At 36.3% G+C, this 17,057-nt stretch overlaps 1 protein-coding gene across 1 annotated transcript in view; it reads right to left on the bottom strand.

The window, feature by feature from the left end:
• Positions 1-17,057, bottom strand: part of GSTCD (glutathione S-transferase C-terminal domain containing) — a 44,263-nt gene that overhangs the window by 23,227 nt on the left and 3,979 nt on the right. Inside the window, exons 3-5 of the mRNA XM_058803797.1 lie at positions 16,160-16,621; positions 13,025-13,279; positions 12,250-12,343 (exon numbers count right to left, since the gene is read on the bottom strand). Coding sequence (XP_058659780.1) covers positions 12,250-12,343; positions 13,025-13,279; positions 16,160-16,621 — 811 coding nt within the window. The remainder of the gene's footprint in view (positions 1-12,249; positions 12,344-13,024; positions 13,280-16,159; positions 16,622-17,057) is intronic.

Here is a 17,057-nt window from a genome sequence, read left to right as displayed (position 1 = left end):
AAACTTAAAAAGAAAATATATCTCCCACTAACTGCCAGAAGGCATGTTCATGAAACATCTGCCTTAACGAAAAAATACAACTAAACATAGACTTATAAACCTAAGATATTCAAACAACAGATAATTATTTGTAGCTTGTTGTGTAGCAAATGAGCTTTGACACAAACTTTATGTGCCAGTATAATGTCAAAGGAGCCAAAAGCTGGAAAACAAACAAAAAAGCCCAGCACAAAAAGTCATCCCAGCAATGTTTTTTTTGGGTAAGACCTCTGGAGGCCCTACTGTCCTTCTAGTGCAAAAACCATCTCAGAACTCCTTTTCCCTCACCACCACCAAATGTGGATAGAGCTGTGGTACTGGAGGTCATACAGACACATTTACTCTGTCATCATCTTTCAATGCTGATGCAGAAATTGATCTGATAGGTCACCAAGTATCTGCAGCTACAAACCCCATCATCATCTAATAAACTGTAAGAGAGGATATCTAGCATTGAAACAAATTAATAGTTTGTAGACTTTATAGCAGTACCTGCTGAAGAAATGTTTCAGAAGTGCATCTGCTAGGCACTGCCTCAGCTAGCTGCTCTTAAACATAAAATCTGTTCTAATATATATAAGCATATATTTCTGATAAATGACTATAGGAATGCTTTGCATCATTTAAAAATGAGGACATTCTAAAATCACTACATAAAGAGGAAAAGAAAACCTCTATACTGTAAGGATTATCTGGTATATTTGAACAAATTTGGCCTGTCACATGTACACACACAAAGTGGGCTCAAGCAAATGCATATCAAGCTCAGACAGCAAGAGTCACCTTCAGAATGGGGTTAACAGTTTGCATGTTCTGTTACCCCACTGTCTTCCTACTGACAAACTCCACACAGAAGACTTTGCAAGATTCCTACTGCATCCCACTCTACATAAAATGTACACACTGCCAGCCAGCACTCTTTCTCTGGACTTATAGCTGGGCAGGGAATTGAGAAGGAAAGATCCCAGTGATACTGGTCTCCAGGAAATAAAAGCTCCCCTAAGTAGGTGAAAGGAACTGAGAAACACAGGGATCCTTCACCTTTGCATGGACCCCTCCTCTGAGAGCAGGGACACCCACACTCCTGTTGGGAGCTCTGACACAGATGTTCTGCAGATGCCCCAGCCCTTATTTACCCAGAGAGCAGGGGAAGCATTTGGAGAACAGTAAGCCAACGGGGTATGGATGTTGTGTGCAAATTCTCCTCAAGCCAAAGGGACAAAACTGTTCCGACAGTAACAAATGCAGCACAGCACAAAGGCTAACCCACAGTGAGAAGGTTCATCAGTCAAATCAATAGTGTCATACAAATAAAATCCTTAAAATGGGTGTTTCTGCTTTAAGAGTGCAATTATTTTGAGGCACTTTGATGGGATTATTTTACTTACATTAAACCACTTCTGGAGTAAACCAAGCTGAGAAGATCCAAAGTCAGAATAAGCATATCTATAATAAAAATTATATTGCAATTACATGGAAAAGTGTTCATTACAATGGAGGAAAAAGACTGTATGGGACTACAGAAGTATCCTTAACAGTGTATTCAGCCATTTTAAGAGGCATTTTTAATTCAAAAAGCCATGAAAACCTGATAGTAATAGTAATCACAACCTCCATTGTGTACCTATGCAAGATAGTCTACAGGCATTGAAATTTGAGGATGGAAGAGAATCACTGGTTTTCCATTCAATTCCCCCCTTTAGTACAAAGGAATTCAAGATCCTTTGATAAATCAAAGTCTGTAAAGCCCATTTCTTCTCTTGTATTGCAGCTTTATACAAAAAAATATAATAACAAAGTATGCTTGTAATTTTACTCATGCAGCAGCCACTGGATGTCTTACAAATGGACAACAGACCACATTCTATCAGATTTAAATTTCCATAAAGCTGTATTGAGTTAGTAACTAAAACATTACAGTGCTGGAGTTTTTCTTTTAATTAATTAATTAGTACTGAAAATAATTCAGAAGAATTAGTTGAGCACTGTGCTCTGTCCTTCTCTGCCACACAACAAAATTAAATTAAATATAAAATTCCTGCAGTAGGCAGCACTCACCTACGTATCATAGTTCTGATACAAAAGAAATAACTAGTCTTAATGCTCATTTCTTTGGTATTGTATATACTGCACAGTAGCAAATCTGAGTCATCTTAATGAACAACATAAAATTAAAAAGTTATGATTCTACTGAAGCTCTTTTGCTCCATTTTTACATTACCTCAGCAGGACTATTTCTACTCTGAAACAAAGTACACATATGGTTGCAGTGAGGAAGAGTAAGCTCTACAAGCCACTGCAGAAATTAAATTTACTAATTAAAAACAAAATCAGAAAGAAGTTTCCTTATATCTGTTTAGCTAGCTTAAGAAACAGACAGTTTCTAAGCAGCTATTTCCATATTTATTAAAATTATCAACAACTTATTCAAAAAAAGCTCTTCATAAAGAGTCTTGAACTAGATATGAGATTCTACCTAATTATTCAAAATTCATTTATCCTTGCAGGACTTTCAGGAAAAAAATATACCACAAAATCTGCTAATCTTTCCAACAGCACAATCATGAACAAGTGTGTCCACCTAAACCAGCATGTTTTGAATGTGACACAAACCCGGGCAAAGTGCAATTTACAAGCAACTCAAATGCTCTGCAGAAAGTTATTCCTGTGGTTTTCAGCCCCACTGCTTCTCATTGCAACAACCTACCAACCTGATCTCTACGTGAAATTTCTGACCTTGTGGCTCAAATAGGAGTTCAATGTTGATAATCTCTGCCATATGTTCTACTTGCTCCCTACAAGTGTGAATCAGCTGTGACCATGATCTTCATGGCACAGTTAAAAACATACAGAGGTGCAAAATGCATGTATTAACCACAAAAAAAAAAAAAAGGGAATTGGGTAATACAAACAAGAGTAAACTAACCTGTGTTTACAAAACAATCAAGAACCAAAATGTCAAGAAAGCTTGACTGAAGGTATGACTTATTTTCTGCATTTTGCCTTACCTAACATCATCCAACTAAGTTACAGAGAGCTTATAATGCCAATATCCATCAAGTGAGATCACAAGTGGGCCAAAGCATCCGGTAACAAGCGCAAGCAGAGGAATGTCAACTCCGTGCTGCAGATAAGTTGGAAAGCAATCCATTTGGCAGATGTTTTTGAGTAGCATAAAATAGAGGATTAAGTGTTTTGTCTCAGTTCAGGTTGGGTTTTTGGGGGTTTGTTTTGTTTTTAGAGAAGCAGATTATTTTAATGAAGAAATCATTTTCAGGCTTTCGAAAATGATGAGAGCATACTGAAGAAATAATGGCAGTGCTTCACAAAAGTTGTCAAGTAATAAACTGTGCTCAAAAAATACATTGTAGAATACTAACAATTTTGAAAGATAGCTATATATCCATTTATGTTGGCTTTCATAATCATATTCCTCAATATTCAGCATTAGCACACATAGAAAAGCTATACTTGATGGGTAAAGAACCAAATTAGCTACAAGAATAAATTCAGCTGTTCAAGAGTAAACATCCTTTCTTAGCCTTTGATTCTAAAAGTTACATACAAAAAACAATAAACCTCCTGGTTACAAGACTTTTCACAATTCTTACTTACAGTTTTGTAATAGAAGTATGAGGCATGATTCAAGATATTATATCTACAAATTGACTTATTTCTTGCACAAAACTAGCAAATATTGTGCAAGTAAAAGCACTGTCTTGTTTGCTAAAGACACTCGTTAATTAAATCCCCCTGAACTCATGACCCTAAACTCATGACCCCATCCAGGATGCAGCACGAAATGCTAGCTCATGGCAGTCCATGACATGCATCCACATTTCTCCCTGTCTCAAGCTATGAAGGGCAGAGAAGGAAAACCAGTTTCCGTATGAGACCTTGAAAATTATGTATCCAGCCTAGAACCATTTACCACCTGAGCTGATGTTCAGTGACATCAGGTACAAAGTTTAGGACAGCAAGGAGTGTTTGTATAAAACAGCAGAGTTTCAGAGCCCATTTTTACTTTTGTCCAACATACTCTGGTTCCTAACAAATGAAATTCTGCAGAAAACAGACAATGCAACCACAAGATAAAAAGTTTGTCCAGTTGAGTTTCATGGAAGCACTCAGAAGTACCTTAAACATTGAGGTGAGAAGATGTTCTTTTGTTTCTTAATTCTTGTCACTAAAACCACAAGAACACAAGGGAGATCTGCAAGTGGGATATTCAAGAGCATTTAAGCAGATTTAAGAGTCCTTCACCAATCAGATACATCAGAAAATTCCAGGGAAAGTGCGCTGATGGAATGACTACATTGATGATACCTCAACTGGTCTACTCACACTACTTACATGAGCCACTCAAACACCAACACAAAGATCAACACCTCCATGACAGACCTGCCAAACTTTTAAAGCCCAAGCTGAAACACAGGCACCATGTCTCTCCCCATTATCTCTGGATGCTTAGACCAATATTCCACATTAGGAGGGGACAAATTTTATTGCTTCAGATTAGGTTTGACTCATTTTAATGTTGAGATTATTCTCCTGCACTTAGAAAATAATTCTACAAAAAGATGAACTTCCTACTTGACTTTGCTCTTCAATGCTTTGAAAGTTTCTAAAGGATGTGAACTCCTTTTGATATTGCTATGGTAAGATGCCAGAAATTTGACATGAGACATGAGCCAAAAATTAACTTTTCAGAAGCATTTCCAAACCATCTGGAGAAGAGGCATTTAGAGTACAAAATAATTAATACCACCTTCAATAAAACACTAAGCATACAGTAGTCTGGCCTTTCGTTTGTGTAATTAAAATTTTTGAAAGAATCAAACTACTCAGAACAGATTATGAATCATTCAAAGTAATTTTATGGTGTTTCTTAACACTATGGGGTTTGGCTTTTTTTTCTTAAACACAGCAGTACTGACTTCCTCGAAATTGCTGATTAGAACTTTAAATGAACAACTGTGCACAAAAAGTTGCCTTCAGGAAAAGCCAAAATCAAACTCATGACCTTATCCAATGTAAAACTGCATCCAAATCAAATAATGCATTCATGGCTCTTAACACAAATATCCAAAACCAATGAAAGTGCAGATGGAATCCATAAGCAACTCCAAGAGACAGAAAAATTCCTCCTTAACTCACACTTTGTCACAGCTGATTTATGGTTTGGAAATGAATTCCGTACCTCAGCTCTGCAACACAGCAAGCCTGGGGGAGGGAAGAAGGCGAATGCAGCCTCTCACACAGTGCTCACCTTTGGGCACAAACATCATGTTCAAGGTACATCTTATGGGATGAAATATCCTTCCTGTGATTCATCAACTCCTTATAAAATGTCGGTGAAGAGCTCCCAGAAATCCACTAATGCTGCACAAAACTTGACAATACCTTGGTAATGATTCTTTTGTACTCTTCTGTACTTGTTCTGTACTTGCAACATAGAAAATCGTGACATTGGAAAATAAGTTGTTCAAAACATGCTTGCCTACATTTCTGCAGGAAACTGTTTACTTTAATAACCACAAAATAAAACTCCATTTTATTTACTATGATAATTTATGAATGCATATTAAATCTGGGCAATGTGGAAACTACTCTGTAGCCTTAGAAATAACTTAAGGATATTAAATACTAAGTAGGAGAGATTAATAGAGTTTCAGTAATCAGGTAAAATCAAAATTGCAAATTGATAACACAGTTTGAACTATCTATTCACCAATAATCTACAAATAATCTAATGGGTTCTCCAAAGATCATTACCAAAAAAAAAGAGAATAATCTATGAAATATTTCAACTTCCAGCAAGTCCGACTTTCCCCCCAAAGAAACAACAAATAATGTTTTTAAAGGACTTAGCCCCAGAACAAAATATGAGTGTCAAAAAACTTGAGTGAGAACATAATTTAAACTCTTTTGAAGTCTTTGCACTATTTTGTCACTGAGAAAGAGAAGGAGACACACTTGGGCTCAGTTTCATTCGCTTTCTAGGTTGTAATATTTTCTGTGCATAAGCTCAGAGACTATACCTTCCTTGTCACACTTAGTCAATCTGAGCTTATCCTCTCTGTAATTTCCCAGTGCCTTTATTTCTGAAAGCAAGATTATATCAGGAAGAGAATTCATAAGAGGTTCAATTAAGAGAGAGAATGTTTTTTTGTCTTGTTTCTGGGGCTCATTTACAACATTTTGTTCCTGTGCAAAGTTTAGGCCACACAGCTCTTCACATTCTGACTTTTCTTTCCTTCTGACTTCCATTTCTACTTTCCCCCCATCCTAATGAGGATAGTCACATATTTTCATGTGCTCAGAGTGTTGCTACAAAATAAAAAATTAGTGAGTTACTGGTTAGTTCCTTTGCATCCTTTCATTTGTCTATTTTTTTTTCTAACATATTCAATAAGTTATTTCCCTTTCCTTTGAATTCCAGCCATAACCTAGCCTACGATGCCACCATGTTTTTTAATTCCAAAACATTGGCTCTTGAACTATTGCAGTATTTATTGACCAATTAAAAACAATAAATCTCTTGCATAAATATCTGTATGTTGTCACTTGTAAGCCAGGAAAAAATTTCCAGAAATTTTCATTAAGCTCCTCATTTCCTTAGAAATGTCTTCCCAGAATTACTCCTTTTCCCCAAAGAACATAAAACTCCAGCAGAAGTTGAGCTGATCAACTTTTCTTCTCCTTCACTCCCTGCTCAGCTGTTACCTCTTTTCTCAGACTTGAAAACTTTCAAGGCAGAAGTTGTTACTCTGCTATGTGTTTATACAGCAATTATTGCTTTTAGGTGTAATCCAGCACAACGAATGAGTCAACTGTTAAATTACCAACTCTAATTCAAGGAGGGGAAAAATTGTTTTATGTCACCTTTTACAAAAGGTGGTCCCATATTTTGGGACTAGAGATTACTGAGCTGAAAACTGCCACATACAAAGCATCTTTCTGCAGGATGACTCCTTAGTCCAGGGCACAGCTCCACATCCAAAGAGATTGTGCTGCCCTCCTGTGGTTTGTGAAGATTTTAAGCTCCAGAAGTCACACATAGAGCTGAGAAAAACTCTGATTCTGCTCTTGAAAGACAGATTGCACAGCTAAACATTACACTTTGAAGAAAGTAAAAAAGCCAAAGTGCTGTTGCAGGGGTACCAAAGGTCTCCTGATGCCTCTGCCTGAAAGGACAGCTCAGGCTTTGCACAGGCAACACAGAACAGCCATGTTAAAACTCACCTGTCCCTCAGCCACAATGTGCAGAAAACAGCAGCCTAAGTGACCTACAAAAATACTGCAAAAACGGGTAAAATCCCCATAAGTTTAAATCCTTGTGCTGATTATGCCACATAGGTAAGTGGATGATGAATCCCCACACTCTGGGATATGGTGTGACACAAAAGAGCTGAAGCACACAAGCTGTACACCCCCATCATTGATGTAACTGGCATTGAAGTCTAATGACAAAACATACAGAACAATCTTCAAATAAGCAGTGAAGACATTTTACAGTAAAAAATACCAGAACACTGAAGCAGATCAAATATCCCTTTTAAAGTCAAGATTGGTGCTACAGAAAACCAATTTAAATTTTACAGTAACTGCAAATACTAAGATATTAGTATATTCTGGAAAAATATTATGAAGAGTAATGTCAACAACAATTTAACATTTTATCCAATAGCATATCTAGAATATTTGGAGACAGAAAAGTGTTAACTCCTCCTCCTCATAAATCTTTCTAATTAATACAAATAAAATAAATACGTCATCACCCCCTTCTCTACAAAGTGACACTCTGTAGCAACACATCACTCTTAAGTACACCTTATTGACCACTAAAGGATATTAATTTCTACATTTCTATTTCCCAAAAATACCTCTGATGAGGATTTTGAGCCACGTTCAAAAGAAAATGTCTTTTTGAATTATATTAATCATAACATGCTGGACATTGTTCCACACCGTAACTGCTAGAATGGGTCAGCATTCCTTCACCCCTCAACAGTAATCTTCCACAAAAAATGACCTGCTTCTCCATGCTGTGGAGTACTTAGTACACATGTAACCTCTAAACTTCTGGTTTAAGAGATGAATAATGTAACTTTGGGGCTCTGTGATCCCATGAATAAGGAATACAGAAATATAAAAGGGAGAAGGAAAGTAGTAAACTCTACGACAATTATATCAGGAGTAAAAGAAAGACCAAATAGTTTAAATGAAACAAAAGGCAGAGTTAATTAGCAGGCTACTTAACATTTATTAAAGATTTCTGATTAAGATATGAAAAACTAATTTAACAACCTTGTTTAAAAATATCTGCTAGGCACCTATGAGTTAATGTTTTTGGGGTTTATGCCCTTCCACCTGCCTAATAACTTCAGAGACAAAAGAGAAAAAACCTCACAATCTAACAAATAAAACTTATTTTTCTATCTAGGGCAGATCACACTCTAATTCCACACAGGTAAAGTCAGTTTAGGCCACTGACTGTCAAGTGCAGACATTGTGTCAAAGTTAATTGTGGATTAATCAAGAACATGCTTCAACCATCAGAACCAAAATAACTGTGAATTTACAAAACCAAATCATTATGAATTGTCTTCAGTGCTCAAGCCATAAATCTGTAAAACATTTCAACTGGCAAACTGCAGTATTTAATTTTAATTCTTTAATACGTTCAGTAAACAAACACAAACCACAACAGGACTAAAAAAGCCTACACTGAAGTTTATGTACAGTACTCTACAAAACAAAGCTCTCCAGAGCCTAATAAGCACCCAATTAACAAGGACTCGTGAACTGTAAAAATCATACCTCCAGCAATTCGACCTCATCAAAACCTGAACTTTCTTGTAGGAGATATTCAATATGAAGCATTAAAGCTTCAGTAATTCTCTGAGGGCTTACACTTACTCCACAAAGCAAGGCACTGAAACAAAGGTGACACCTTGCAGTATGACTGTCAGCCACATGAAAGTCCATCAATCACCCATCACAACAGGATTTTACAGAGCAGGCCTAACACCAAGGAGAATGCGTCCTCAACTGAATCAAAATGCAGCTGTTAGAACTTGGAATCTTTCTTTTAGTATGATTTTTAATAAGATACACTAGCAACTGTTGTTTTTTTCTTGCAGATTTTGAATATTTCAGAGGCTGTAGGCTTGTCATATAGATCAAAATATCACTTAAGAAAATGCAACTGACTTCAAGCAAACATAAATATACTGAAGAAATCAATGCATATGCATTGATTTCTTGAGGCATGGAAACTAGCTATGTTTTCAAAGAGTATTCATTTTAGTAAATCATTGTGCCTAAAAATCATTACTACATACTAATTTAACATGTAAAATAGCTTTGCCTCCTGTCTCCAAATAGGCATTATAAAAATATAAAATAATTAATTCCCTTCCCTTGTTTTGCTTGGTAGCCCAAGACAATCACAAAAGAAAAAGGGAGAAAGAGTACAGTAACAGTAGGAACAGTGTACATTGTCATCCATGAGTTATCTGGTTTGGTGATGTGCCTAAGTTATTATTTCCAGTTAAACCTGAAGAATTTCTTGTCTAAAAATTAGTAATTGCATACAAACTTCCATGAAAATTGTCCACAGGCCAACTACACAATGTTATTTATCTCTGAACATTCAAAAGATCCTAAGAAGTCAAATATGAAATACAAAGTTTTGCAAGATTACTCTTTTTAAGGCAAGCCAGTAACAGAAGATATACCAGTATTACCTATATTATAAAAATGAGTATTTTTGCTTTCTCTTTGTTACTGAAAATTATTTACTTCTCAAGTATATATCAAGAATGTGAAGCAACCTGGCTGTATTGCCATGATAGGTTTTTCAAATCTTGAACTGCAAAATAGAATGCACACACAAATGTGGTTTAAACTTATTTAAATGAAAGCAGCAAAACTGTTACTTAAGGAGAAGTTAATGAGAAGCAGCTTCAGTTGAACTTCCCTTGGATTGCTACACCCATGTGGCTTGCAGGCAAAGAGCTCTCTGATATGGAAAGAGCAGCTGAAGAAGAAGGATGAGTTCCTGCTTCAGGATGCCTGAGTCACTGAAAGAGGCTAAAACACTATCAAAAAAATCTTCAAAGTCTTTCAAAGAGTTCTGACAGGCTTGAAAGGGAAATAGAGAACTTTAAAGTGTCTCTTTAAACTCTCTTTGTTTTACAGAATAAATGACTGTCTGGATTTAATTTTAAAAATACAGTTGCTTTTAACTTTCAAAATAAAATACACAATTTGCATATCTTGATTAGCAAAGTTTTCATAAAACATCAGATTCCCTAAACCATCTTTGATTTTTAAGCATAATGTATTCTCAACTCAGAAAGCATCTTTCAAGTCAAAATATTCAAAAGGTAATACCAGTACAAAAAGCAGAACAAAAATAAGAGTGACCTAGTCTCACAAAAAAATCCCAGAAACAACCTAGATATACTGAATCAATTTTGACCATTTCAAATCAAATAGCTCTGCATCTAATACACCATTTATTCCACAATTATTATATTATTCAGTTCTATGAGCAATTACAAACAACTTTAACATGGACACTAAGTCACAGACTTTTATATTGGTTAGAAGAAAATTACATCATTAAGTGCTGCTCCTTTCATTAAAACTAATTTTGCTTATGATGAGGGTTAGAAAATTTTCTTTTCTCTGTTGAGAGGCCACACTACAATAAAGTACCCTTTACTTAATAACAGTGCTGGAAGCTGAAGCTAATACTGATCCTTCAGGATTGTTGTGTGAGAGACTGTTTAATCAAAGCATCAGTTAATTCCACAGAACTGGAACACCATGCTCTGTGTTACCGTCCTAGCCTGTGTTATTCAAAGGTACTTAAATTTCAAAGATGTTTCTAGACTACATATGTAAACATTGTTTTACTCTGCAAGTAAATACCATCTCATGCACACTGTTACTGCAATGATGGTTCATTTCAAATGAAATACCACAAATAAAGCACTTCTTTTAAGTTCTTTGACTTCCTGCTTAACAAGTATTTCAACTCATGAGAAAAGTCATAAGGCTTTGTAAGACTGTAGGTCAGTTACCTCTCATTCTTGAATTGCACAGTTGGATAAGAAAAGTTAATTAATAAAAAGCTGTTTTAAAGAAAAAAATCCTCTTTTAAAAAAAATGTCTTTTTTTGTTTCACAAGTGAACACAATGTTTGATGAAAAAATCTAACAGTACCAAAAGCTTCAATCTCCATATATCCTCAGAGTAATAAAGCAGCAGCAAAAAGGGTTATCACCATCCAACCCCACATTCACACACTTTCCCCTTCCCTTTAATGTGCTTTGGATTAGCCTAAAGGAAGGACCTCTAATCATATCCAGCCAAACTGATCTTAATACTCACAAAGCCTTTGCAGCAAGTAGGAAATGAACCTGAAGACAATGAATCCATTTACACACACAGGACCAGGAATACAAGCAAAAACTCCATGACTGACTGAAGTTCCAAAAAGGAATAAAACCCCTTTCAAATGCTGCCTAATAAAACCACAGTAAAGATGTTGCATTTCTTTGTTGGTCACAAATTAAATATAATCTCCTCTTTTCTAAACCTCAGCAGCTGCATAGTATATCCATTCAACAGTCTTATTTCAACAAGCCCCTCTTTCCAAAATTTTCAGCTTCTGCCTTGCTAGGGAAAAAATTAAAACACTTCCTTTGATGACATACATCAGTACAGGGAAATAATCACACTATGTATCTGATTTTCCTTCTGTCTCACATTGTGACCACCTACACTTTTATATACACTTTTCTTCTGATCTGTCACCCTCTTTTTACCATCTGTACATACTAAAAAACCACAGTAACTCTACTCCTATGGAAGGTATCTATGGATGCCTTTACTTCCATGGAAAACTAAACACAACCAAGCACTGAGCTTGGTTAGGAATTTTGGGTTGTGTCAACTGCTGACTGAAATCAAGGCCAATATTTTGCTCCCAGTTTGCTCCTCAACTGCTGATGACCCGAGGGAGGTTATATCACCATGTGTCACAAACAGACTGAATTTTAATACAGATTTGAAATTGCTTACCTGTCTTAGCTCTGAAACATACTGAAAACTAGCATATTTTCTTACAAAACAGTTAAATAGCTTCACCAGAAGAAGACCCTGTTAAATACACACACAGACACAAACTCTCACCTTCCCCAGGACTGACTGCAGATGGAAGACTGGTCCAGTCTAGGGACCAGCTGGGGCATGGATGAGGAGAAAACTTTGCTTCAATTCCATTTTCCTGCATGAAAGAAGGAAAAACATAAGTTAAGACCCTTTACCCACTTAAGACAGTATCAAAATTCTCACTAAATTTAACAGCACCAGATCAAACTGCAACACTGTCAGTTTAAGTGAAACTCAACAGGCAGATGACTCTACATTATACAACATTCAAATTATGTACTTCCCTTATTCTCACAAAAAACATCTCCTAAGTTTTTTTAGGAAATGCTGTCAGCTTCTATGCAAAAAATATTGAATTATGGAATATGATGGACAGCTTTCTTTAACAAAACTCATTAGGGTTCCCAGATGTTAAAAAAAACCCAACCCAATTGAAAAGGTTGGATAATGAACTCAAACATAAAAGCAAGAGTTTTTTGTCATTCTTTATGTAAATATCTTTGAAAGAAAAATACAAAATTGCAATTCAAACAAAAAAGTTACTTTGATTATTCAGAATTATTGATAGGGCTCCAGCAGTCCTATCTTTGCCCAATTCCTGAATGAATCAAATATCAGAAGAGAAGAAAAAAAGTAGAATCACTTCTAAGTCAATGCATATCAGATTTCAGACAAACAAAGGGCATTAAACTGCTCAAGGCTATCAAAATTATCTCATACAATTCTAATAAATTCTACCTACTCCAAATTAAGCAAATGTGGCTATAAAAATAACTCATTAAAAAGCTTAAATTACCATTAACTTAGTCATGGTTGGCCTTGGACCACCTATAAAATGACTGTCTTCATGATCCTCTTCTAACTCATCAGGAACTGGAGCAGAGTCCTGTAGCTGCTCCTCAGGAGCAGACACCAACTCTGGAAGCTGGAGAAGCTCCATGTTGCATTTGCCAGCAGCCTTCTTTACCCCAGGTACTTCCTGAACCCTTCGATACCAGCTGGATATCAGTGGCAAGTTTACCAGATTTTTGCCTTGTTTCTTGCTGGAAACCTAAAATAATAAAATGATAAAGTTAGTGGCTACTGCAAATTTCTTACTACAAGCCACCAAAAGGCACAAACTACAGGAGTAAACTCAGCTCCATGCTGAGCACAAGCACTCACAGCATGATGACAATACAAAAATCAGCTGGTTCAGAGCTCCATGTGGAACTGCCAGCTGGCCATTTAGACTTTACCTGCAGTTCCCATTTGCTTAATAGGATGAAAAGGTTTACATGACCAACTTTAATCATAATTTCAGTCAGTAACAGGAAAAATCCATATAAATAATACTCTAAATATGGGCTATTTCCCCACATAGGAACAATTAGGTTTTGTTGCTTGTTAGACAAAAAACTCCAAAGCAGTAACGTGGCCTCCAATAGAAACTAGCATTTTTAGTGTAAAAATGAAATAAAACCATTTCCTAAGTAAGAATATGTTGCACATATTTTAAAAAAATATACCCAAATAACTTTTTAAGATGAAGTCCAGCTACTTTTAAAAACGATGCATTTGATGACATTAAATAACTTTTGTTTAGATTCCCAAATGCTCTAGAACAATGGAAATCATCCTCTTACAGGAGAGGCTGTAAAGTCTCCTTAGAGACACTCAAAATATAACTGGACATGATCCTGAACAACTGGCTCTAGCTGACCCTGCTCTGAGCAGGGTACTTAGACAAGATGAGCTCCAGATGTGACTTCCAACCTCAATTATTCCAACTTCAACTATTCTGTGGTGCTGTACCTGCTTTAAACAGAAAATTAAAAAACACAATTACAGGAACAGGCAGGAAAGGCCACACAAAACCAACATTCTTCCCCACAGCTGTGGGGAAGAATGGAAATAGAAATTGGTAAAGAAAACTTGAAATTACACTAAATTTCCTACTCTCCTGCATGCTGTGTTTATAATATGCTTAGGGTAATCACAAGTAATTAGCAATAGCTAAAGGAGTAAAAGGATGAACTGTGCAACTTTAGTATCTAATTTAATAACCTAATAGTTACACGGGCAAAACCACATGAATTTAGTCAAGGACAAAGTCTTTTGGAAAGCAATTCTAAGAGGCACTGTTACACTTGTTATCAAGTGTTCTAAATTGTATTTTAAAAAGTGAATAGTGTTTTTCCCAAATGAGGATCTGAGCTTTTGTTATACTTCTATTAATTTTCAACAGTTACAACTAATAGAAGGCATAACAAAGGTAACCTCAGAATGATAACAGCATTGAAATGAGGTAATGAAAAACAACCCTTCAGCTTCATTATCCTACTTTTGGTAATTATAATTACAATCAGCTAGTCAGGTCTCCTCATATTTATAGGATAATATTTTCCAGACACATCCTCACTTAAGACTTCATTAGTATTCACACCCTTAATTCAAAGTGGAACTGCAACTACAGTGATTTTTTTAAACACCATCCAGGAAGTCCAGCTATACAAGTGACAAATAACACTTGAATACAGAATTGAACTCTGGGACTTCTATCAACAAGAACAGTTTCAACTCATGGCCTGCAAGAAGCTTTCAGATGCACATTTTTCAGTTTTGATGACAACTGCAGGCATCAAGGTATAATTGCTTAGAAAATGATCATTTACCAGAGAACAGAAATAAACAAGCATTATCCCGGAGCTCTTGTAAATTAGGTAAAAACTAAACTGAAAGCCAGGTTTTCAGGGCAATCCTTGGTGTCAGCTAACACAAGGGTATTGTAAAATACCTAGTTCGTGAGCTGCAGAACACTAAGGGTTCAAGGGCAACATATAAAAAGTCAATAAATACAAAATTCTTGGCTGCTCACAGAACATCCACAGAATGATCCCAACTATGTTGCTGAAATCAATTAAGCACCTGATGCAAAAATCTTCTCATGCCTAGCACCAGTAAATCAAATATTACTCTAAAAAGTTATGCTCTTATTTAAAAAGGTCTTGGATAAACAAAAGCTGAAATACATTAAAGGTTTTTAAATAGCAAGAAAGCATTTTGTCTTAATACTTTTGTTTAGTGTCATCCATACAGAAGTTGCTGCTCACCTCCAATTATGTGATTTGCAAAACAAAGCAGATGTGAATTAGGAGGAATTTCTGTAAAGTAAGTCATCCTCTCAATTCAAAGTCAGTATATTGCTATCATCATACAGAACTCCACTGAGGATGATGATAACGGTTACAGAAGTTATAAAGTGGACATTTGTCACATTGATATTTGATAGTCATTATCTTAATTTCCGAGATTGTTATCCTCAATCTGACTAACAGCATCTTCCCCAGGAATTCCATTTGTTTCCAAACACTGTAAGGGAAATTTGGCAAACCAACTTGCAAAATCAAAATGCAATTGCTCCTGGAATAGATAGCAGCTTAGCTGTAAATCTCATAGAGTAATTGCAGGAATAGAACTGTAGGAGGCAAACTCATTCTATCATTTTACTGTGATGGGAAATAAAGACATAGTTGTAATTTCCTTAAATCTCTCCTATGCATCTATCCTTATTAAACTGAATACACAGATTGTGCTGAGCAAGACTCTTGCACAGTCTTGCCACAGAAGCTTTTTCCCACTGTAGAACTAGTTTTTAAGTTGAGCTCAGGTCACCTGTACTAGTATTTTTAAATTATTGGTGCCAAAATAATATTTTAACAGTTAATAGAGTTCACTAACCATTGGTATGCTCTGTATCTAGAAGTAACTTAAGTGACCTCACCAATTCCTGGTTTTTGTGCTTGTACAAAAACAAGACAAATCTTTGATTTTGGGTTAAAGTCACTTTGGAAACACCACAATATGTTTAAATTAACATATTTTACAACTTTTAGGTTCTTAAAAAACATACATGTAGACTAATTGATATTTGCAGAATTTGTCAGCTTACCAAGAACTGATGGATGCATGGCAAAAGCACTAGATCTGCCACAGTAAAATAAAGCCCTTCTGCAAAAACATGGTCTAGGAGAGGAAGGTCAGAGGTTTTTGTCCTCCTGATGTGAGGGGCCTCCCTGCTGATTGCATCTGGTGCTTCCTGGGCAAGTAGTTTGGAGAAAGCTACACTCAGTTCCAAACTTGAGGGTGGTTGTTCATGGACTTCTCCTGGTTTTAATTCCTCCGTGGATTCTTCACCAAGCACGGGCACTGCAGCCTTGGCACCTGCCTTCTGTTGTTGAAGTTTCTGCCTTCGAATTTTGTCATCATTATGTACTCGGACAGGTTCTCCAAGCTTCCTTTCCAGCAGTAAAATGTCAGGAGGAATAGCCTGGCAGTGCTCAGGAGAGGCTGTCAAAAATCTTTCCACAGCCAGAGGTATGCTGATCTCACAAAGCCTGGTCCACTGGCTAACCTGTCAAATACATTTACATAATTAATGTCTCTACAGAAAGAGAAACAAAATCTAGGGTTACTTTGGTTACTTAATCACTTCAAGCAAAGGAGTTCTAGCTGTAAATACATTCTTTGTTAATCTTAGAAACTGAGATATTTCTGTATTACAACAGCAGAATTGGGAAGCTAAATCTTATATATAACAGAATGGTTATCCAGTACAGCATATTTTTATTTCCTTATTATTGACATAAAATCAGGGTGGCTGTGTCACTCATAAGAAACAAAGCTGTGGCATGGTGATCAATGGCAACCATGGAAACAGCAATCATGCCAGGGTGGAGTTCTGCCTCCTGAGAGGCATGAGGAAGGCAAGGCTAGATGGATGAGCTGCCAGATGAGCAAACTGCTGTGTGATAAATGGACTGACATCTCAACTCAAAGGGCAGTGCTGG

This window comes from Ammospiza caudacuta, chromosome 4 (assembly GCF_027887145.1).
Source record: "Ammospiza caudacuta isolate bAmmCau1 chromosome 4, bAmmCau1.pri, whole genome shotgun sequence".
NCBI classification, from domain to species: domain Eukaryota; kingdom Metazoa; phylum Chordata; class Aves; order Passeriformes; family Passerellidae; genus Ammospiza; species Ammospiza caudacuta.
The sequence above is the reverse complement of the archived record's forward strand: the minus strand, read 5'-3'. Positions and strand labels throughout refer to the sequence as shown.